Below are 19,927 nucleotides of genomic sequence, written 5' to 3'. Positions count from 1 at the left end.
GAAGTTGGAAATAACCGTCCCCGTTCCATCAGAAAAGCCAGGACTGTGCACCCTCCATCGTATCAGACAACTTCTGGAGAAGGACCCCACAGAGACCAAAGCTTTTTTGTTTCACATCTTCCTTCTACTTAAGTTTACTTTAAAACAAACATCATATACTGACACACACACACACACACACACTTTATTTTTACCCTTCTGGGGAGTGAGTTATTTTAAGGCAGTAGAGACTCAGTTCCTAACATTGTTAGCTCTGTGTTCCAAGCCAGGTTCCTACCTTCCAAGTGACATGACCACGTATTACCTATTTCCTAGGGTTGTGGGAACACAGACAGCTAAGCAGTCGCACGTGTAAAGCACTGGCACATAGTAATTACACCCATGCATACGAATTGGCCGTGGGGTTAAGCAAAAGGCTTTATACTGAACTATATTTAATATAAAATATCTGCTCTGTTTTTAATAGAAATACTCTTGGTTTTTGAGTGAAATTAGTCTGACAAAAGGTTTGTACTAAACAAGAAGGGGGGACTCGGCTTCTCCTCACACCCCTCAGCATTCCAGGTCTAGCTGACGAGGGTCTCTCATAGCTGCTGAAACATCCTGTACGTGGCCCTTATATGGAAGGACAACAGAAAGAAGGCAATAGATGGTAAGGCAACCATGTTCTCAGTAAATAGTCTGAATCAAGAAAACAAAATTTGAACTAGGACATATTTACATTTAAAAATGAATAAAAACGCATCTGAATTAAATCTCCTTCCCCAATCATATGTTCCATTATTTCTATGGAAAAATTAGAATCACTAAAACACATACATGCTGGTAGCCAAGATTCTGTGCTGGTCTGTTGCACTCTCTTATAGAACCAATGTATGCCGGATTCTCTCGGCTCATGTAGACCATATTTTCCTACACCACAGCACCCCCTCCCCCCTCCTCTCTTGGCTTACGTAGACCATATTTTCCTGCACCACAGCACCCCCTCTCCCCTCCATGGGCAGTATGGAGCAGCTGCTCCTTAGACTGCATGCTTGGACCTGCCTGCTTTTTGTTGTTTTTGCAAAAGCACAGCTTTTAACACCACTCTGAAGAACACAGAGGTAAACAGGTAAGCATTATTTTATGGGCTTTTCAGTCATGGTCTTTTCATAGCTGCTTTATAATCCTTTAAGCATTGATCTTCACTCTCCAAGGGGTTCGTGGGTGCCGGCACATGCACTGCCCTAAAACTGATCTACCCGAGGGTGAGCCAGCCAGTTCTCCTTTCCCTCTTCCTGCTTGTGCAATTTTCCTTCCTCTTTACAAAAAGAAAACCTTACGTCTCATCCAGCTTACTGTGGTGCACTGCCCTCTGGAATATAAAAACCTCAGGGGCGCCAAGGTGATTATCATGCCTAGCTACTGAATCCTTAGCAAGGTGGGTAAGTTTCTGGTTCTCGGTCTTCAGCAAACTAAAGGGGGATCTAATCAAGCTGTTGATAGGTCACTGTGATTTTTGATATGCGACTCAAGAGAACTGCATGACATTGTCGTGATAACAGAATTTTTTCTATCCCATCTGCTTACTTATGTATTTACATCTATAAGGTTAAGCCTTGTTTCACCTTAGCTGTAAATAACGTGCTTTTGGGAGAAGACAGAATGGTGGAATAGAATGACGTGAGCTCACCTCTCCTTACGGAAACAGAATCACAACTAACTGCTGAACAACCGTTGACCAAAAAAAACCACTGGAACCTACCAGAAAAGATACCCTATATCCAAAGACAAAGAAGCAGCCACAATGAGATTGTAGGAGGGGTGCAATCGTGATAAAATCAAACCCCGTACATGCCAGGTGGGCAACCCACAAACTGGAAGATAATTATACCACAGAACTTCTCCCACAGGAGTAAAAGTTCTGAGCCCCATGTCAGGCTCCCCAGCCTGGGGGTCTGGCAACAGGAGGAGGAGTGCCCAGAGAAGCTGGCTTTGAAGGCCCACGAGGTTTGATTGCAGGAATTCCACAGGACTGGAGGAAACAGAAACTCCACTCTTGGAAGGGCGCACACAGGGTCTCGTGTGCACCACGATCCAGGGAAAAAGCAGAGACGTTGTAACTTACCTGCTAGTATTGGAGGGTCTCCTGCAGAGGTGGGAGGCGGCTGTGGCTCACTGTGGGGACAAGGACACTGGCAGCAGTCGTTCTGGAGAGTATTCATTGGTCTGAGCCCTCTTGGAGGCCACCATTTTCTCACCAAGACCTCGCCCCACCCAACAGCCAGTGCTAGGACGCCTCAGGCCAAACAACAACAGGGTGGGGAACACAGCCCCACCCATCAACAGGTAGGCTACTTAAAGTCCTGCTGAGAACACAGCTGCCCGATAAACACAACCCCTGACACTGGCCTTGCCCACCAGAGGGACAAGACCCAGGTCCACCCACAAGTGGGCAGGCACCAGTCCCTCCCACGAGGAAGCCTGCACAAGCCTCTTAGACAGCCTCAGCCACCAGGGGGCAGACCGCACAAGGAAGAACTACAACTCTGCAGCCTGCAGAATGGAAACCGCAGTCACAAAGTTAGACAAAATGAGATGGCAGAGGAATATGTCCCAGATGAAGGAACAAGATAAAACCCCAGAAAAACAACTAAGAGATAGGCAGTTCACCTGAAGAATTCGTAGTAATGATAGTAAAGATGACCCAAGATCTCAGCAAAGAATGGAGGCACAGATCAAGAAGGTACAAGAAATGTTTAACAAAGAGCTAAAAGGTTAAAAGAACAAATAGAGATGAACAATACAATAACTGAAATGAAAAATACACTAGAAGGAATCAATAGCAGAATAAATGAGGCAGAAGAACGAATAAGTGAACTGGAAGACAGAATGGTGGAAATCACTGCCATGGAACAAAACAAAGAGAAAAGAATGAAAAGAAATGAGGAGAATCCAGGAGACCTCTAGGACAACATTAAACACACCAACATTTGCATTATAAGGATCCCAGAAGGAGCAGAGAGAGAGAACCTGAGAAAATATTTGAAGAGATAATAGCTGAAAACTTCCCTAGTATGGGAAAGGAAACAGTCACCCAAGTCCAGGAAGCACAGAGTCCCAGGCAGGATAAACCCAAGGAGGAATATGCTGAGACACATAGCAATCAAATTGGCAAAAATTGAAGACAAAGTATTAAAAGCAACAAGGGAAAAGCAACATATAATGTACAAGGGAATTCCCATAAGGTTATCAGCTGGTTTCTCAGCAGAAACTCTGTAGGCCAGAAGGGAGTGGCACAATATACTTAAAGTGATGAAAGGGAAGAACCTACAACCAAGAATACTCTACCCCACAAGGCTCTCATTCATATTTGATGGAGAAATCAAAAGCTTTACAGACGAGCAAAAGCTAAGAGAATTCAGCACCACCAAATCAGCTTTGCAACAAATGCTAAAGGAACTCCTCTAGGCAGAAAAGAAAAGGCCACAACTAGAAACAAGACAATTATGAATGGAAAAGCTCACCAGTAAAGGCAAACATACAGAAAAGGGAGGAAATCATCTGCACACAAATATATCAAAACCAGCAACTCTAAGAAGACAGCACAAATGCAGGATATTGGAAATACATTTGAAATTAAAAGACCAACTTATAGCAGTCAGATATATAAACAAGATTGTTTTATCAAAACCTCATGGTAACTGCAAACCAAAAATCTACAATAGATACACACACAGAAAGGAAAAAGGAATCCAAACACTAAAAGTCTGTCATGAAATCACAAGAGAACAAAATAGGAAGGAGAGACATAAACAAAATGAAAAGACAACCCACAGAGTGGGAGAAAATCTCTGCAAACGATGTGACTGATAAGGGATTAATCTCCAAACAGCTCATGCGACTCAATATCAAAAAAAACAACCCAATCCAAAAATGGGCAGAAGACCTAAATAGACATTTCTCCAAAGAAGACATACAGACACATGAAAAGATGCTTAACATCACTAATTATTAGAGAAATGCAAATCAAACCTACAATGAGGTATCACCTCACACCAGTCAGAATGGCCATCATCAAAAAGTCTACAAACAATAAATGCTGGAGAGGGTGTGGAGAAAAGGGAACCCTCTTGCACTGTTCGTGGGAACGTAAACTGGTGCAGCCACTATGGAGAACAGTATGGAGGTTCATCAAAAAAACTAAAAACAGAGCTACCATATGATCCAGCAATCCCACTCCTGGGCATATTATCTGGAGAAAAACATGGTTTGAAAGGATACATGCACCCCAGTGTTCACTGCAGTGCTGTTTACAATAGCCAAGACACGGAAGCAACCTAAATGTCCATCAACAGAGGAATGCATAAAGAAAATGTGGTGCATATGTACAATGGAATGAATGAAATAATGCCATTTGCAGAAACATGGGTGGACCTGGAGATTATCATACTAAATGATATAAGTCAGAGAAAGACATATCATGTGATAGCGCTTATATGCAGAATCTAAAAAAAAATGATACAAATGAACTTATTTACAAAACAGAGACAGACTTAGAGAAGGAACTTATGGTTACTAGGGGGAAAGACGGGGAAAGATTGGGAGTTTGGGATTGACATGTACACACTGCTATATTTAAAATAGATAACCAACAAGGACCTGCTTGTATAGCACAGGGAGCTCTACTCAGTACTCTGTAATAAACTAATGGGAAAAGAATCTGAAAAAGAATAGATACATGTATACGTATAACTGAATCACTTTGCTGTACACCTGAAACTAACCTCCAATACAAAAATTTAAAAAAAACTTGAATAAACAACACAGAAAAACTGCTTTTTGATAAATGAACTCTAGGATAAAGAGCATTCTAATAAAATGTTGATTTTTTAATTATCAAAAATTTATAATATTCATCAATTGTATTTCAGTAATTTATAACATTTATTCTGTACTGAGTTAACACTTGAAGAACTAAAAAAAAGTTACTTCCACTTACATTTTTTGGTGGCAAGAAGACAGGTCCAATGGAAAGAAAATTTCAAGCATAAAAACATTACATTATGATAGTATTTGCTGAAAGTGGTTTGGAGATAACCATACAAGGATAATCGACATTTTCAATGACAAAAAACTTACTTTTGTAAATGGAGGATGACTGTTAAATTGTTACGTATTTCAATTACACTGAATATGTTTAAGACAGTGATGTAACAGTTTTATTTTAAAATATCAATATTTACATGACACCAGAAAGTACATACTTTGGCAACTAACTTCCATGAAAAATTTTAGCTGTCAACTTAAAACTGAGGGGATACATGATTTTTCAGAATACTTTTAGGAAATACCTAAGCAGAGTAGTGTGTGGACCGCTGCTTTACAAGACTGTGTCCTGTTCAGTTTGGGGGACACCTCTTGTAGTAGAACCACCTGGGGAAGGTGGACACCTTTTTAAAAATGCAGATTCCTGGGCTCCAGCCCCAGACTGAGTTATTAGATTTGGGTTGGGCCCCAAGTGAGTCAGTTTTCAACATGCACCCCAGGTGGTTCTCATGCAAACCAACATTTAAGAAGCACTACTTCAGGGGAAAAAACGTATTTTACAGTATTTCAGCCATGGCTGAAGAGGGAAACACCTCAGGTATGTTTTTAATTAAGGAGAGAACTGAAAGACGCTAAGAATTGGAGCTCAAAGAGTAGCAGCACCCGTGGAGGAGCCTGGGGAACGGGACGAGGCCGCAGAGGGCAGGTGCTTCCCTAGACTTCCCAGGGCGGCCACAGAGCCCACCAGGAGAGGACGAGCCACTCAGCCCAGGACCCTGCTTCCCACTCAGGGGAGCGAACAAGGTCTAGCCCTTCTCCATCCACTGAGGGTGGGGATTTCCTGGAACTAGCCTGAGGAAAAGCAGTATGTGGAAGGGACGGGCTGTCACAGCAGAGTCAAAGCATGCGCTGCTGGGAAGCTGGCTGCAAAGCTGGGAAGCACTAGAGAGGAGGGTGGAGGGTACTTGCCATGAACGGGCCCTTGGGATCCTCTGACAGCGCTGCAGGGACGGGGAGGCCTTGGTTGCCTTTTGGTCCCAGGGTAGCCTAAAGTGCAGTCTCGGGCGCCCACTTGCAGCCCGCTCACTGGGCCGTGCTTTGCAGCAGCTGCTCCCTCTTCCGAGGGTCACAGAAGAACTGTAGTTTCCTGGGGAGCAGTTTCACCTGCACGGGCATCGCCTCGTATTCCTCGCTGTCGATGCTGAAGGAGCCGCCTGTTCCCTGTGGAGAAGAGAATATTCACAACAGCTCACGCCCACGCTGGCTGGAATTCGTCATCACTAGAGCACCGGAGCAGGTTGTTAGGGAAAAGGTCCTCCTCTCTGAGGCTCTGGTCTAATGTTCTTTGAAAAGAGTATTTCGGTGCCTGTGTCAGACACGGGGCTGGTTCTGGAAATAGCCCTATTCTACCACCATGAAAAAGGTTTCAGTGGCCTCTGTCTCCTCCCAGAGTATTCTGGGATTTGTGAAACAAGGTTATCATTTTCAAATGCTTACTGTAAGACAGGGTCCTGTCACGTCTTTAAGGAAGTCATAGAACATACGTGTATGTCCTCAGCCCTAATCTTTCTCAAATGAAAAGCGAGAAACACAGCCAATTCTCGGAGGAAAGCCATTACAGCCACTTGATGATTCTCATGGTTCTTTAGGACTCGCTTAGCTTTATACCTAAGGTATAGCAACATTAATATTACAGATTCTATAAAACCCTTCTGTAACTCATGCATTTAATTCAACATTTGCTGTGTTGAAACTATGGTGCCAGCCACTGGGGACACCTACCTTTTTGAACACCTTAGTTTAAGAGCCACAGGTCTTCAGAAGCCACCTGTAGTAAGTGTTTTTCCACTTATAGGTTATTCTACTAAGCTTGGTATTTCCCAGTACAGAAAAATTTACTGCCATCCTGAAAACTGCTTCCAGATCCTTTTTTAAAAATGTGAAGCTAGGACTTCCGTGGTGGCACAGTGGTTAAGAATCTGCCTGCCAATGCAGGGGATGGGTTCAAGCCCTGGTCTGGGAAGATCCCACATGCCACAGAGCAACTAAGACCGTGTGCCACAGCTACTGAACCTGCGCTCTAGAACCCCCGAGCCACAACTACTGAGCCCACGTGCCACAGCTACTGAAGCCCCTGCGCCTAGAGCCCATGCTCCACAACAAGAGAAGCCACTGCAGTGAGAAGCCTGTGCACCACAATGAAGAGTAGCCCCCGCTCACAGCAACTAGAGAAAGCCCGCACACAGCAACAAAGACCCAACGCAGCCAAAAATAAATAAATAAACTAAATAAATTAAAAAAAAAAAGTGAAGCCATAATCCACTATTAACATTTGCTAACTGGAGAACTTTGTGGGTATAGTAGCTATCTGCATAATTTACATTCAGAAAAATAAAAGCTCGGGAGACCTAAGGGTCACTTTACAGAACCTTGGCTTGACAACACCGGAAGTCTTCAGGAGTCCAACTCTAAACCCGTGACTCAGAAGGGGCTTCCGTCATCTTTTCAGGTCTCCCTTAATGTAGCCCAGAGCCTGGCACAGTGCTCAGCACGTATAAGGTACCTAAAAAAGGGTCTGTTTATAGGAAGGAGGGGGAAGAAAACAGGAAGGAAGACAGACCGGGAAAGAACCACAAGCTCTGGGACAGCTCACCCCCGCTCACCTCAGGAAGAAGCAAAGTGCAGCGGCTGGCCTGAAGACACTCGGTGCCGTCAGCACGCACCTTGGGGTCTCTCACCTTTTTACTTCTGTTGGTACAGGAAAAAGCAAGCTTGGAAACCAGTGCTGGCAGCTGCATTCAACTGCAAGCACATAGCAAGTTCTGCCTGTCTTTTGATGATATGAAATAGATGGACTCATAATCTCTTGAACCATGGGGTTCTGTGAATAATTTTTCCCCCAGTGATTCTTGCTTAGTGTTGAGATCCATTCTAGTTTGAGCAGGTTTATTTACTGCAGAGAACCGTGCTTGAAGTTAAGACTGATTTTTCTCTGAATTGTGTTTCATTTGTAAATAGTTCCATGTATACCTAATTCTTGGGCTATTTAAAAAACTCAAATTTAAAAATTGGAATGAAATGAAATTCTTTAGAAAAAAGTACTAAACTTTTGATATTTGGTACTTCTTGTGAGTCTGTTACTTAAAGGAGAAAATTTTTTATTCTAATTTAAACTAGTTATTTATATGAACAACCAGTCTTAGTAGTTCTTGAATGATTCTCCATATTGATATAAACAGTCTACTTAGCATAGTGCATCTTTACTTTGACTACATGGCTTTAGAGTAGAATTATCAGCCTGTCCGCGCGCACGCGCACGCGCACGCGCACACGCACACACACACACACACACACACACACACACTCCCCCTCGTGTATATACCCTTCAGCCAGTTAGCGTCAGTGGAAAAGGGGTAAAAGCTAATCTCAGTCCATTCTTTATCATTAATTAACAAGAGTAATTCTTTCATCTATGAAACTTCATCCATTTTCTAAAGCAGCTTTACAATGTTCTTATCAGATACCGAGAGGAAACGGACATTACTTGATTTCACTTCCTGTAGAGACCAAAAGGAAACCATGTTATTTCTGCTGCTGAAGATGACGACAGCAACAACGCAGAACATAATGACTTTGTCTAATTTAAGCAGTATCACCGGTTTTTCTTCCTATTTTTGGATGCCAGTATTATGAAGGAGATTCAAATATAGCTGGTCCCACTGGCCAGACTTTCAGTTAAGACACTGTGGTTTGTGGACCCTTCCTAGGAGAAGAAAGACTTTTCCCTTCTTCCTTATACTACAGTTAAGTAAATCAAAGGCTGCAGAAGCAGCTATTCAGCAACTGAAGAATTGGTACCAAAGGCAAGAATAACACAAACTGATGAAAGACATTGTACTGCCGGTGCTGGTGCAGAGAATGAAGTAGCCATGGAGACCCGGCAGCGGCAGCAGAAATGTCTGATCCTTAGATGGGCGCCAGAGGGAGCTCTGAGACAGAGCTCATAAAAAGCTGAGAAGATTCCCAGTTGGCATGGTAACACACAGCCTCCTCAGATGCTTTGAAGGCTGGCAGAGGGTTGAGGGCATCCTTAACCAATAAAATTCTGGCAGAGGTAGGGCTTAATAAATCAGACAGGACCTGGAAGGGTATTTTGTAGTGGAAAAGGGAAAAAAGCCTGGAAAATGTCCAAGGTACTCAACACCTTTCCATCAATGCCCTGGGAAGAGGGCAAGGTGGGCTGACATGAATGGTAACGGATGCTGTGAAGTGCTTCACACTGAAAAAGAGTTTTCCCACACAGTCCCTTGTATGAGACTCAAGAACAATCCTGATGGAGGTGATTATACCACACCATTCTATACACAGGGAAGAGGATTCAGAGAAGGTGAAGGGTTTGTCCAAGTCATAAGGCCAGTGAGTGGCAAAATCAAGATGTGTACCCAGTAGTTCTGACCCTGAAGCCAAAATTCTGGGCATGATACCACACTACCCTGAATCCTGTCGTTTCAGTCGAAAGACAAAGACGGCTCCCATACTCTGATCTTCCTGAAACGAATGGGGGAGGCCAAGTAGGAGAGGTGCACTACTACACATGCCAGCTAAAATGACAAGGGGATGCTGTGGTTCCCAAAGCAGACAAGCCCTCGGTTGGATCTCTGTCTTGGAGCGCATGGGCACTCAGATTGGTGAGTCAGAACACAAACTACTTAAAGCCTCACAGCCTACAAACCCCAGTCCACTTACCCTATAGTTATGAAGTCTCCTTTGCTGACCGTGTTGGGCTCCATGCAGATGTTCATAAAGTCTTCTTTGCTCTAAAAAGGTTAGAAAACGAAAGTTAACGCTCTAAATTTTGGCTCATGCAGCCTGTTGCCCTCCTTTAGCCTTAGAGGGTCGCGGTCGGAGCTGTGTATTACGGAGGGGACTTTACTTTCAATGACTTTATCCTGAATATATCCTCAGTCCTTTATTTTTACATTAAGACCTTTATTGAAGTGGTATTTCCATACCATAAAATCCATCTCTATTGCTTGCTTGTTTTTTTACTACATACATAAGCTAGGGAAACACTCAGGCTTGGAGGGTTGTCAAGTTCTGTCACTCACTAATAATCGTAGCTGTTGTAGTCTCTAGGGCCCCCTCCCTGGCAGGCCAAGCTTTCAGCCCCTCTCTCCCGGCAAGTCTCCACCCTCACTGTACGTCGTCATCATGCCGCACTGGCTGGACCAGCTTCTTGATGTGGAGAGCCCCCAAGTATCTGTGTTTTTTTTAAATGCTCTACATGCAAACTTGGTATGTGACCAGAGATGAAGAGCAGCAATCCTTTTATGCCATGGCAATGTTTTTAAAACTCTACATTCCCAACCACAGAACGTTCTGGAAGAATTGAGCTACAAGGAAGTGGCTATAAAAACAGACTTGGTTTCCGTGCCACTCCCCACCCTCCCCCCGTCTCCCCACAATTTACCACCAGTTGGTGGCTAGCAGTACAAACCTGGCCCTCTGTAAATCAATCCCAGCACTTCTGTGTCTGCTTCAAATAGAGGTTTGTTTATTTTTGGACAGCTTCAAAATCTGTAGCCCCAGGATCACCCCCAGGCCTCTGAGAGCTGACAGCCTGTGCCTGAGATTAAAGGGCACTATCAAAGCACAACTTCACATCTCAACTAGGAATTACAAAACATAGAGGAATGACTCTGCTCCAGGGTCACCATTTGTTAAATGACTTATTGTCACCTATGTACCATGAACTCTTCTAAGTGCTAGGGTTGTGTCAATGAATGAAAAAAACAATTTCTGCCTACAAAGAACTTACATTCTACGAGACAGAGTGGAAGGGATAAACAAAACAACCATAATAAAATAATAAACTTCATGTATATTAGAAGTATGTTAGAGTATATCCGTATAAAAATAGTAAATTGTGGACTGTGTATGTATATTAGCATAAACGGCAAATTATAGAATATATTAGAAGTATTACAGTATATTATAAAAATGAGATAGAAGGTGGTATTGGTGGCATTTTCAGTATATGTGCTACCGAAGCGAGCACGATTGGTGGCGTTTTTAAAGAGGGGTCCAGGTAGGCCTCACTGGCAAGGTAACCTCTGAGCAGACACCTGAAGGAGGTGAGGGCATTGTGGAAATCCAGGGCAAACTCTAGCAAACGTCACCTGGAGGGCCTGTTAAAACACAGGTCAGAGCTTATGGTTCAGTAGATCTAGAGCGAGTCCCAAGAATCTTCATTTCTAACAAGGTCCCAAGCGATGCTACTGCTGCTGACCCGAGGCCCACACTTCGAGAACCACCGGTCTAGGGACGCGCAGGCCCCACAAAGGGCACTGCCAGGGCAGGGGCCTCAGGTGGGAGCAGGCCTGACGTGGGAAAGAACAGCGAGGAGGCCAGTATGGTGGGAGCAGAGTGAGAAAAGGGGATGAGAGGAGATGGAATCAGAGGGTTCAGGCACTGCAGCAGTAGGGCCTTGTGCACCCCTACAAGGAAGTTGGCCGTTAGGCTGAGTGAAGTGCGGAGCCACTGGAAGGTTCTAAGCAGAGAAATATGATTTGGCTTCTTTTAAATTAGGGTCTCTCTGGCTACTGTGTTTAAAGGAGAAGAAAAGGGGCAAGAAAGGGGCGGGGAGACCCCTTAGGAGCATATTGTAATAATCGGGCTGAAAGACGATGGTGGCTTGGACCAGCTGGCAGCGGACACTGAGATGTGCTGGCAGTATTTAGAAGGTGAAGCCGCCAGGACTTCCTCTGAGATCTGATGCCACGAGAAAGAGGAGCCAGATGTTTGGCCTGAACAATGAAAAGGGTGAAATTACAATCGACTGCGCTGCAGGAAGACAGAGGAAAAGGCAGGTTTCGGGGGTGGAAGGGAAGACCAGTAGCTCAGTTTTGGACATGCCAAGACTGAAATGTATCTTAGACATGGAAGGGGCTAAGTAGATATACATGCAAGTCAAGGATTTGACTTTTGTTGAGAGTGCAAGTGCGAAAATCAATGTGTTATGCTACAATGACAGGTTCAGCGAGAAAAAGCCTTATCTCAGTAGTGGCTGGAAAGATACTTGATAAAATTAAAGATCCACTCATGATAAAAACTCTGAGCAAACTAGGATAGGAGTGGAAGGGGACTTCCTTAATCTGATAAAGGGTATCTACAAAAAACCCCATCAAACTCAAGAATGAAGCAGTGAAGCCTTTCTCTCTCATCAGGAATGAGACAGGGACGCCTGCCATCACTGCTGTTCAACACTGTACTGAGGCCCTAGCCTATGCGATAAGACAAAAGATTAGAAGAAGGTTAGTATTTGAAAGGAAAAAATCGTATCAACTGCACTATTTGCAGCTGATATGACTGAATCTATAGAAGATCTAAAGGAATCCATAAACTTAACATAATAATTGTTAGGTTGCTGATGCCGCATCAATATAAGAAATCATTACATGTCCATCAACTAAATCGGATAGTTACAAAAATAACAATTTAAGAGATACTGTTTACAACAGTATCAAAAATTAAGATAACTAGGAATCTACCCAGCAAGACAAAATCTTATAGAGAAAACTATAAAACTTCATTGAAAGACATTAAAAACCTAAATAAATGAAGATACGCCGTATGCATATGATAGAAGAGTCAATATTGTAGAAATGTCGTTTCTCCACAGATTGATCTACAGGTTCAATGTAATGCTGAGCAATATTATAACAGATTTCTATGTGGAACTTAATAAACATTCTAAAGGATTTATAGAAGTCGGAGAGCCAGGAACAGCCAAGAGACTCTTTAAGAAGAAAAACATAGAAGGACTTACTATAAAACTATAATAATTAAGAGAAACATAGTATTAGTACAAATATAGAAAAATAGAGCAAAAGAATAGACTAGAAACATCTCCATGTATACAGATACTTGATGTATGACAGAGGTTTACTGCAGATCAGTGGGGTGTTGGGGGGAAGGACATTTCAATAAATGGTGCTTGGACAACTGGCTTTCTATATAGAAAGAATATAAAACTGGAGCCTTACCTCCATCATTCACAAAACTCAATTATAGGTGGGAGTACCTCTTTTTTAAGTAAATATGAAATCATTTGCTGCAAATCACGTTAACCTGGTTTTTCATTTAACAAGATACAATGAACATCTTCCCATGTCAATAAATAGAGAACATTTTAAATACATGTACCAAAATGTATTTCTCATCAGTGGCCTGATTAGTTTGTTTCACATATTTTGCTATTATAAATACAGTGAACGTAGCTCTACAAGAGATCCTAATTTTCAAGCATTCCACACCCCTCAGGCCTCTTTCAGACTCTGAATGGACTTTTTTTAATGATAAATGAACATTTTGAGCTATTACATGGCAGCTTCACTGTCTTTGAATATTTTATTGCATTTGCTTTTATTTTTACAAAGAGGATAGAAAAAAAATGAATGTGCTGCTGCTGCTAGTGATAAGCAGCACAGGATCATATATTTTTATAATTGTCACAAAGATAAAAAGCTCTCGGCACTCTGAATGGGGCTAATCTCGAGCCACGATCACATACATACTCACTGAACTCAATCCATTCATTGGTATTCAGTCATCAGAGCGAAGAACAAGGTTAAAGAACATGAACAAAACACTGGAAGTACATATCATCAGAGATTGAGTATAAAGGAAATGTATAATTAGAAATCTTATCTTTCTTTTTAAGATTCCTCTTTTTAACAGAGTATTTTTTTTAACCTTAATACATTCACTTTCACCAACATTTTCAGACTCTCTACATTATGTATCATCTGATTATTTCTGAAGGATAAATTTCTAGAAATATGCTTAACAGGGCCAAGGGTATGCTTACATTTCAGATGCTTAATATATACTGCCAAAATGCCTTGGAGAAAAAGTGTTCCGATTTCTCTTTCCCTCAGGAAAACCTGACAGCCCGTTTCCCTGTCCACACCAACAGTGAACACTAGCAGGCTTTTTAATCTATGGCAATTCAATATTTAATATTTTAATTTGTATTTCTTTGATACTGAGCACTTTTTCTGTTTCTTTACCTATGAAATTCAGATAGAAGTTATATCTACCTGATAGTGTAGTTATGAGGATTACATGAGCTGACACTGTGTAAAATTCTTAGGACAGTGCTTATCATGTAGTAAATATAAGCGATTGTTTTCATGTTTATTTATTTCCTTTGTGAATTTCTAATTATGCCGCCTGCCTGTTGTTTATATTAGTCCTTTGCCCACTTCTTATTGATTATCCTAACAGTTAAGTATAAAGGAAAGCTATTAACTCCTGGTATATCACATCCTAATATTTTTCCCAATGTGTCATTAAAACAAATTTTTTTAAAGGTTGATAAATTTTAAAGGAAATCTAAAAATGAGTGTCATTAAAATTTTTGTTTATAGTTTCTTTTTTATTAGAAGTAAATGCATCAATATGATTTTTGGTTAGATGCCAGTCTTGGAAAGGCCTTGTCCTCCCAAGTTTATATTGATAATCACTTAAGATTTCACTCTAGTGTTTTGTTTTGTTTTTTAATGCGGTATGCAGGCCTCTCACTGTTGTGGCCTCTCCCGTTGCGGAGCACAGGCTCCAGACGCACAGGCTCAGCGGCCATGGCTCACGGGCCCAGCCGCTCCGCGGCATGTGGGATCTTCCCGGACCGGGGCACGAACCCGTGTCCCCTGCATCGTCAGGCGGGCTCTCAACCACTGCGCCACCAGGGAAGCCCTCTAGTGTTTTTAATAGTTTTATTTTCTTACATTTAACCTTTTAATCCAACCAGAATCAATTCAGAAGGTGAAAAGAGCTATGTGATCCAAATGTTATACAATGGACACGCATTACTTTTATAATTAAAAAGCAATCCAATACTCTGAATATTCATATTGGAATCAAACTTCTCCTACACTTGTCCCCCTCATTCATCTTACTACAATCATATGTTCAATTCCATGTGCCAGTTTTCAGACTGACCAGGTTAGTTGTGAACATACTACTTTGATTCACATAAAAGCTGAACATAATATTAGTCCATGGTTAAGGATAGCTTTCCTACTGGCATTCTCATTAACATAAACTACTAAAGTTTTCTCTAGACCAGGGGTCAGTAAACCCTTACTGTGAATGGCCAGATAGTAAGTGTTTTAGGCTTTGGGGCCATTCAGTCTCTGTCACAACAACTCAGCTCTGCCGCTGCCGCTTGAGTGGCCACAGACAACATGGGTATGGATGAATACGGCTATGTTCCAATAAAACTTGACTTGTGGATGTCGAAACTTGAATTTCGTATACTTTTACCTGTCACAAAATATAATCCTTCTTTTGACTTTATTCTAACCATTTAAAAACGTAAAATCAATCCTCAGCTTGCAGTCTATAGTAAAACAGGTGGCAGACCAGTTTGCTAATAACCTCTGCTTTAGTTCAAAAAATTTTTAGCGTATTATCTATATCAGTACTATCCAGGAGAGCTTTTTGCACTATGGAAGTGTTTTATATTTGCGCCTTTCAATAGGGTCGCTACTAGCTACATATGGTTATTGAGCGCTTGTCATGTGGCACAAGTAATAAGTTTTAAATTTTATTTGTATTAATTTAAATTTAAGCAGCTACCTGTGACTAGTGGCTACCATACTGGTCGTGCATGTCAACAGATTGGACTCAATATGTAAAATAGAGATGTTTGTGTGTATACATATATACATCTATATAAATGTAGATGTTTATATGGTTTTCTCCCCTAGAGGCCTAAATCTACATATTTAATATAGTCACAAAAATAATGGCTATTTACTCAAGTAAAAGTTCCACACAGTTTTATTCCTGTGACGGATGGGATTAGGCTAACTCATCTCTAAAGGCCTTTTGCCCTCAGTTCTCTCAGGCAGAAGGCTTGGTGACAGATGCTCGATCAGAGCCCCTTAAGCTTTGAGGCACTTCACTCGCTGTTTCTTCTCACTGCTTATTCCTCAAAGGCACCCCACATCCTCCTGCCCTGATCCTTCCCTCTCTATCCCCACAGGGTAAAAATAAAAACACCAAGTTAGTGGAAGAGCATGTAGCCTTTGTCACTTTTTCCCAAATGCTTTTCTACTTTAAAAAAAAAAAAAAAAAGGCACACTTACTGCCAGGTCAAGCTGACTGTTCCGGGTCATGATGGACAGTTCAAGGGTGGACAGCTGCACTTCTTTCCAGACCTCTGGGCTCATCTCTTGGGGGGCTGTGTGAATGCATTCGATACAGGTCAGTGTCTCCCATGAACATCTCAGCACCACCACCACGGCCAGCTACCAGTGGCTCAGATGGCCTCCCGAGCCCATCTGCTCACCGCCCCCCACCCCCCGCACCCTGCTTAGTTTTCTTTATCTCATACTTTTGATACACAGGTTAAAGGGCCAGGCTCAAAATGGAATCTCTATGCCTGAGACATCCCTATAAAAGTAGCCACAATAACATAAAGGTTGGTGACAGAAAGACGGAGTCACAACTGACACAGGCTGTTCCCATTCATGGGACACTGCTGCTGCCGTTTGGGGCCTGCAGCTGTGCACACAGAGGGCCGAGTTCAGTGATGCTGGAAAGGCTTCCCCTGCTCTAGGAGAGTCAAACACTGAGGTGGGGTCTGCTTCAGGCAGGCCTGAGCTGACCAGGGCTTTCCAATCGTCAGTCCCCACGCTGCTCACCGTCCTGCGGCTGTACCCAGTAGGATGCGAGCCTTCGTAATATTCTCCTGTACAAAGAGGGCCGTGGAGGGGTCTCTTCTGCTCCACTGGGAGGTCGCTCCGCAGGTCCCGTGTATGTGAGAGAGGCTTGATGAGTCTGAGGCCACTCCTTTCAATGTAAAGAGACAAAAACCTTTATCGTGCAGCACGATTCCAAACTCTTGGGGTTTCTCTCTACAAAGGATAGTATTCCACCCATATCTGCTTGAAAGCTAACTAGTAACCTCCTCTCATGGGATGAAATTATCTCTAATTTGGAGTGTGGAATCCTCAAGCTTGCTTTTCCTATTGAAGGCCTATAGGAACCCAGTGACTGCGGCCTCCATTGCTCTCCTGACACAGAGCAGAGAGGAGATCAAAGTGGACCAGCAACCAACCACTGCTTACACTTGTCCAAGAAAACCTCAGTATGAACACGCACAGAGTCATCCGATACTTTGACTTAGAGACGGTGACACAAACATGAAATCCAGTTGTATCACATACCTTCTTCGCTTCTGTCATCATATTCCACTCAGAGACCAGGCTGGTTTAGTCCGGCCTCGAAATCCAGCCCAAGGCCTCTCATTCCTGCTTCAAAGGCCATCACTCTCAACTCTAGATTTGTCTTCTTCCTGGCACCGAGTCCAGTGCCATCCTGGGTCCCATCAGTGTCCCCAGGGATGATGAAAACAACACCCTAGCCTCTCAGCCCTTGACGTCACCTCTAACCCACCACAGCCACCGATTTCCATGGCCACGTCCCGGTCCTTAGCGGTACCCAGAGCCACTCCATCTTAGAAATCTAAAGCCCTGATATCCTACCATCTAATCACTTCCCATATTCTTTTGTGCCCAGTGGCTCTTAGGGTGAACTGCTCCCTTGTTCTCCAGTTTCCATGGGGTGAATTACAAAAGAGTAACAGTTCCAACTCCTCTCACTCCACCTCTTACTCCTTCCCAAGTCCAGAAAGACCCAACCCCTTCTCTTCTCACTCTGGAAGTGGCCGTCCTGCGGACTCAGGCGTCCACTGCTTCCTCACGCAGTGAGCTTACTTAGCAGTCTGTGCCCCGAAGGAGATGTTTTAAGTGGATAAATTCAATCTGGAGTGTTAGGAAATCAGATTGTGACCGCGTATCCAAGCTGTGTCCTTCACTCCTGCTGACATTTATAAAGCTGGCATGTTGATTTCCATATGCTTTGTTCCTGCATTTGGTTAGTCAGAGGAGGAAGAGAGGGGTGTGATGTGGGGGCCCGTGGAGACCCTAACCACACCAAGCTCTCAGTCGCACTGAGAATCCCAGCCCCTGACCACGCCATTTGTCCTCAGGCCAACCAGATGAACAGTGGGTTACTTTACAGCACTCTCTTTTCCCATTGCTTTTGGCCCTCGTGTCTTCTTTCTTCCGTAATGTTTGCCCTGAAAAGCCCCTATTCTTAATCAATCTGTCACTAGGTGTCTGTACTTCTACATCGTGGCTCAATATTATTAGAAGGGGAAATAAAACACTCCTGCTGAGGACTGACACAGGGAAAACAATCACCCAAACGAGCATATCCATGTCAACAAATTCTTGGTCTAAGGTTGTCCACGCCACTTGATAATCCTTCTAAACCTATTTTCATCTTGCTTCAAAACTCCCCGTACTACTACTACTACTACCACCACCACCACCACCACCACCACCACCACCACCACCATCACCACCACCACCACCATCACCACCACCACCACCATCATCACCACCACCACACCACCACCACCACACCACCACCATCATCACCATCACCATCACCACCACCACCTCACTTTCAAAAGATCACTTGCTTCCTGCACTTCAGTGAGAATATCAAGACATCAGTAAGAACCGCCTTACCTCTTTATAAGTATGTTTTCATCTGTACCTCTCCTTTATTTCTCTCCTGTCTCAAGGAAAAAGGCGTCCCTCCCCCATCCAAGGCTAGTCCAGGACTCTGGATCCCACTCGCTTCCATGTGCTCATGGAACTAGCTGAGTCAGTCATGCTTTTTGTGTCCTTTCTCTCTTCTCCTCCCATTCTTTTTCACTTCTGCTTCAGGAAATAAAGACACAGATATCTCTCCAATTAAAAAAAAAACAGAACACTCCAGTGGCCCCATACTTCTCACTAGCTTTTGTCTTTTTATGTCCTTCTTTTCAGAGTCGAGATCCTTGAGGGAGGGGCTCTACTGCCTCTACTTTCTGCTCCCATTTACCCCTGAACTTTCTTCAGTGCGGCTTCAGCTCTTCCACCCACAGGCTACTGAACCTTCAGAGGGCACTCGCTTGCCGGCCTCTATTTAGACTCTGCCGTTGCTTCTTGAAATCTCACTCTCTCCTTGAAATTCTCTCTTCCATTGGCTTCTATGTCGGTACTTCCTCCTGGAGTCTCTCTTGGCGGTTCCCAGGCACCGTCTCTGCCTCTTTAAATGAAGGCTATTCCTGGCCATCTATTCTCGACAGTAACTTTATCAAATCCATAGCTCAATGCCACTCATACACTTATGACATTTACATCTATTTCTTTAGCCCAGATCTCTCTGAATTCCAGACCGAAGTCACGACTGTATCGCCACCTGTCTGCACCACAGTATGTTAAGCTCAGTATGTGCCAAACTGAAAATTTCATCTTTCTTCACAAACTTCATTCTACTCTAATATTATCAGCATTAAGGGAAAACTCTAGTTACCAAACTCCAGTCCCTCAAACCAGAAATCTGGGACTACTACAAGCTCCTTCCAACTTTTGAGGGCTGTACCTCTTTAATCCATCCTCTGTGGCAAATATTCACTGTTACCACCTTATCTCCTCTCAACTGGATTACGTTAACAATCTTCTACCTGATGCCTTTGCCTTTAACTACCCGTGTCCAATCTCCTGCCCACACTGTTGCCAAACAATTTTTCTAGAGGGAAAATCTGCTCTTGCCACTCCCCTGCTTAAGACTCAATAACCCTCTAGTGCTTTAGTGATAAATGTCAGATCCCACATCAAAACCTGCCAAAAGTGGTCCTGACCTGACCCTCAAAGTCCCCTTCCCGCCATGCTACTGCATTGGCCATAATTAAAGACCGTGTTACACCACTGTGACTTCACACATCCTCACCGCTCCACTTGGAATGCCATTTATCTAGTCCTGTATGTATTTC

At 43.2% G+C, this 19,927-nt stretch overlaps 1 protein-coding gene across 3 annotated transcripts in view; it reads right to left on the bottom strand.

Moving 5' to 3' along the window:
* Positions 1–4,648: 4,648 nt before the first annotated feature.
* Positions 4,649–19,927, bottom strand: part of AGK (acylglycerol kinase) — an 86,324-nt gene continuing 71,045 nt past the window's right edge. For all 3 annotated transcript variants that reach the window (XM_060021012.1, XM_060021011.1, XM_060021014.1), the window contains 5 exons: positions 16,740–16,887; positions 16,182–16,276; positions 9,775–9,845; positions 7,692–7,776; positions 4,649–6,249 (listed from right to left, as the gene is read on the bottom strand). In XM_060021012.1, coding sequence (XP_059876995.1) covers positions 6,112–6,249; positions 7,692–7,776; positions 9,775–9,845; positions 16,182–16,276; positions 16,740–16,887 — 537 coding nt within the window. In that variant the 3' untranslated portion in view covers positions 4,649–6,111. The remainder of the gene's footprint in view (positions 6,250–7,691; positions 7,777–9,774; positions 9,846–16,181; positions 16,277–16,739; positions 16,888–19,927) is intronic.

The sequence above is a fragment of the Delphinus delphis genome, chromosome 9, assembly GCF_949987515.2.
Source record: "Delphinus delphis chromosome 9, mDelDel1.2, whole genome shotgun sequence".
Lineage (NCBI taxonomy): Eukaryota > Metazoa > Chordata > Mammalia > Artiodactyla > Delphinidae > Delphinus > Delphinus delphis.
The sequence above is the reverse complement of the archived record's forward strand: the minus strand, read 5'-3'. Positions and strand labels throughout refer to the sequence as shown.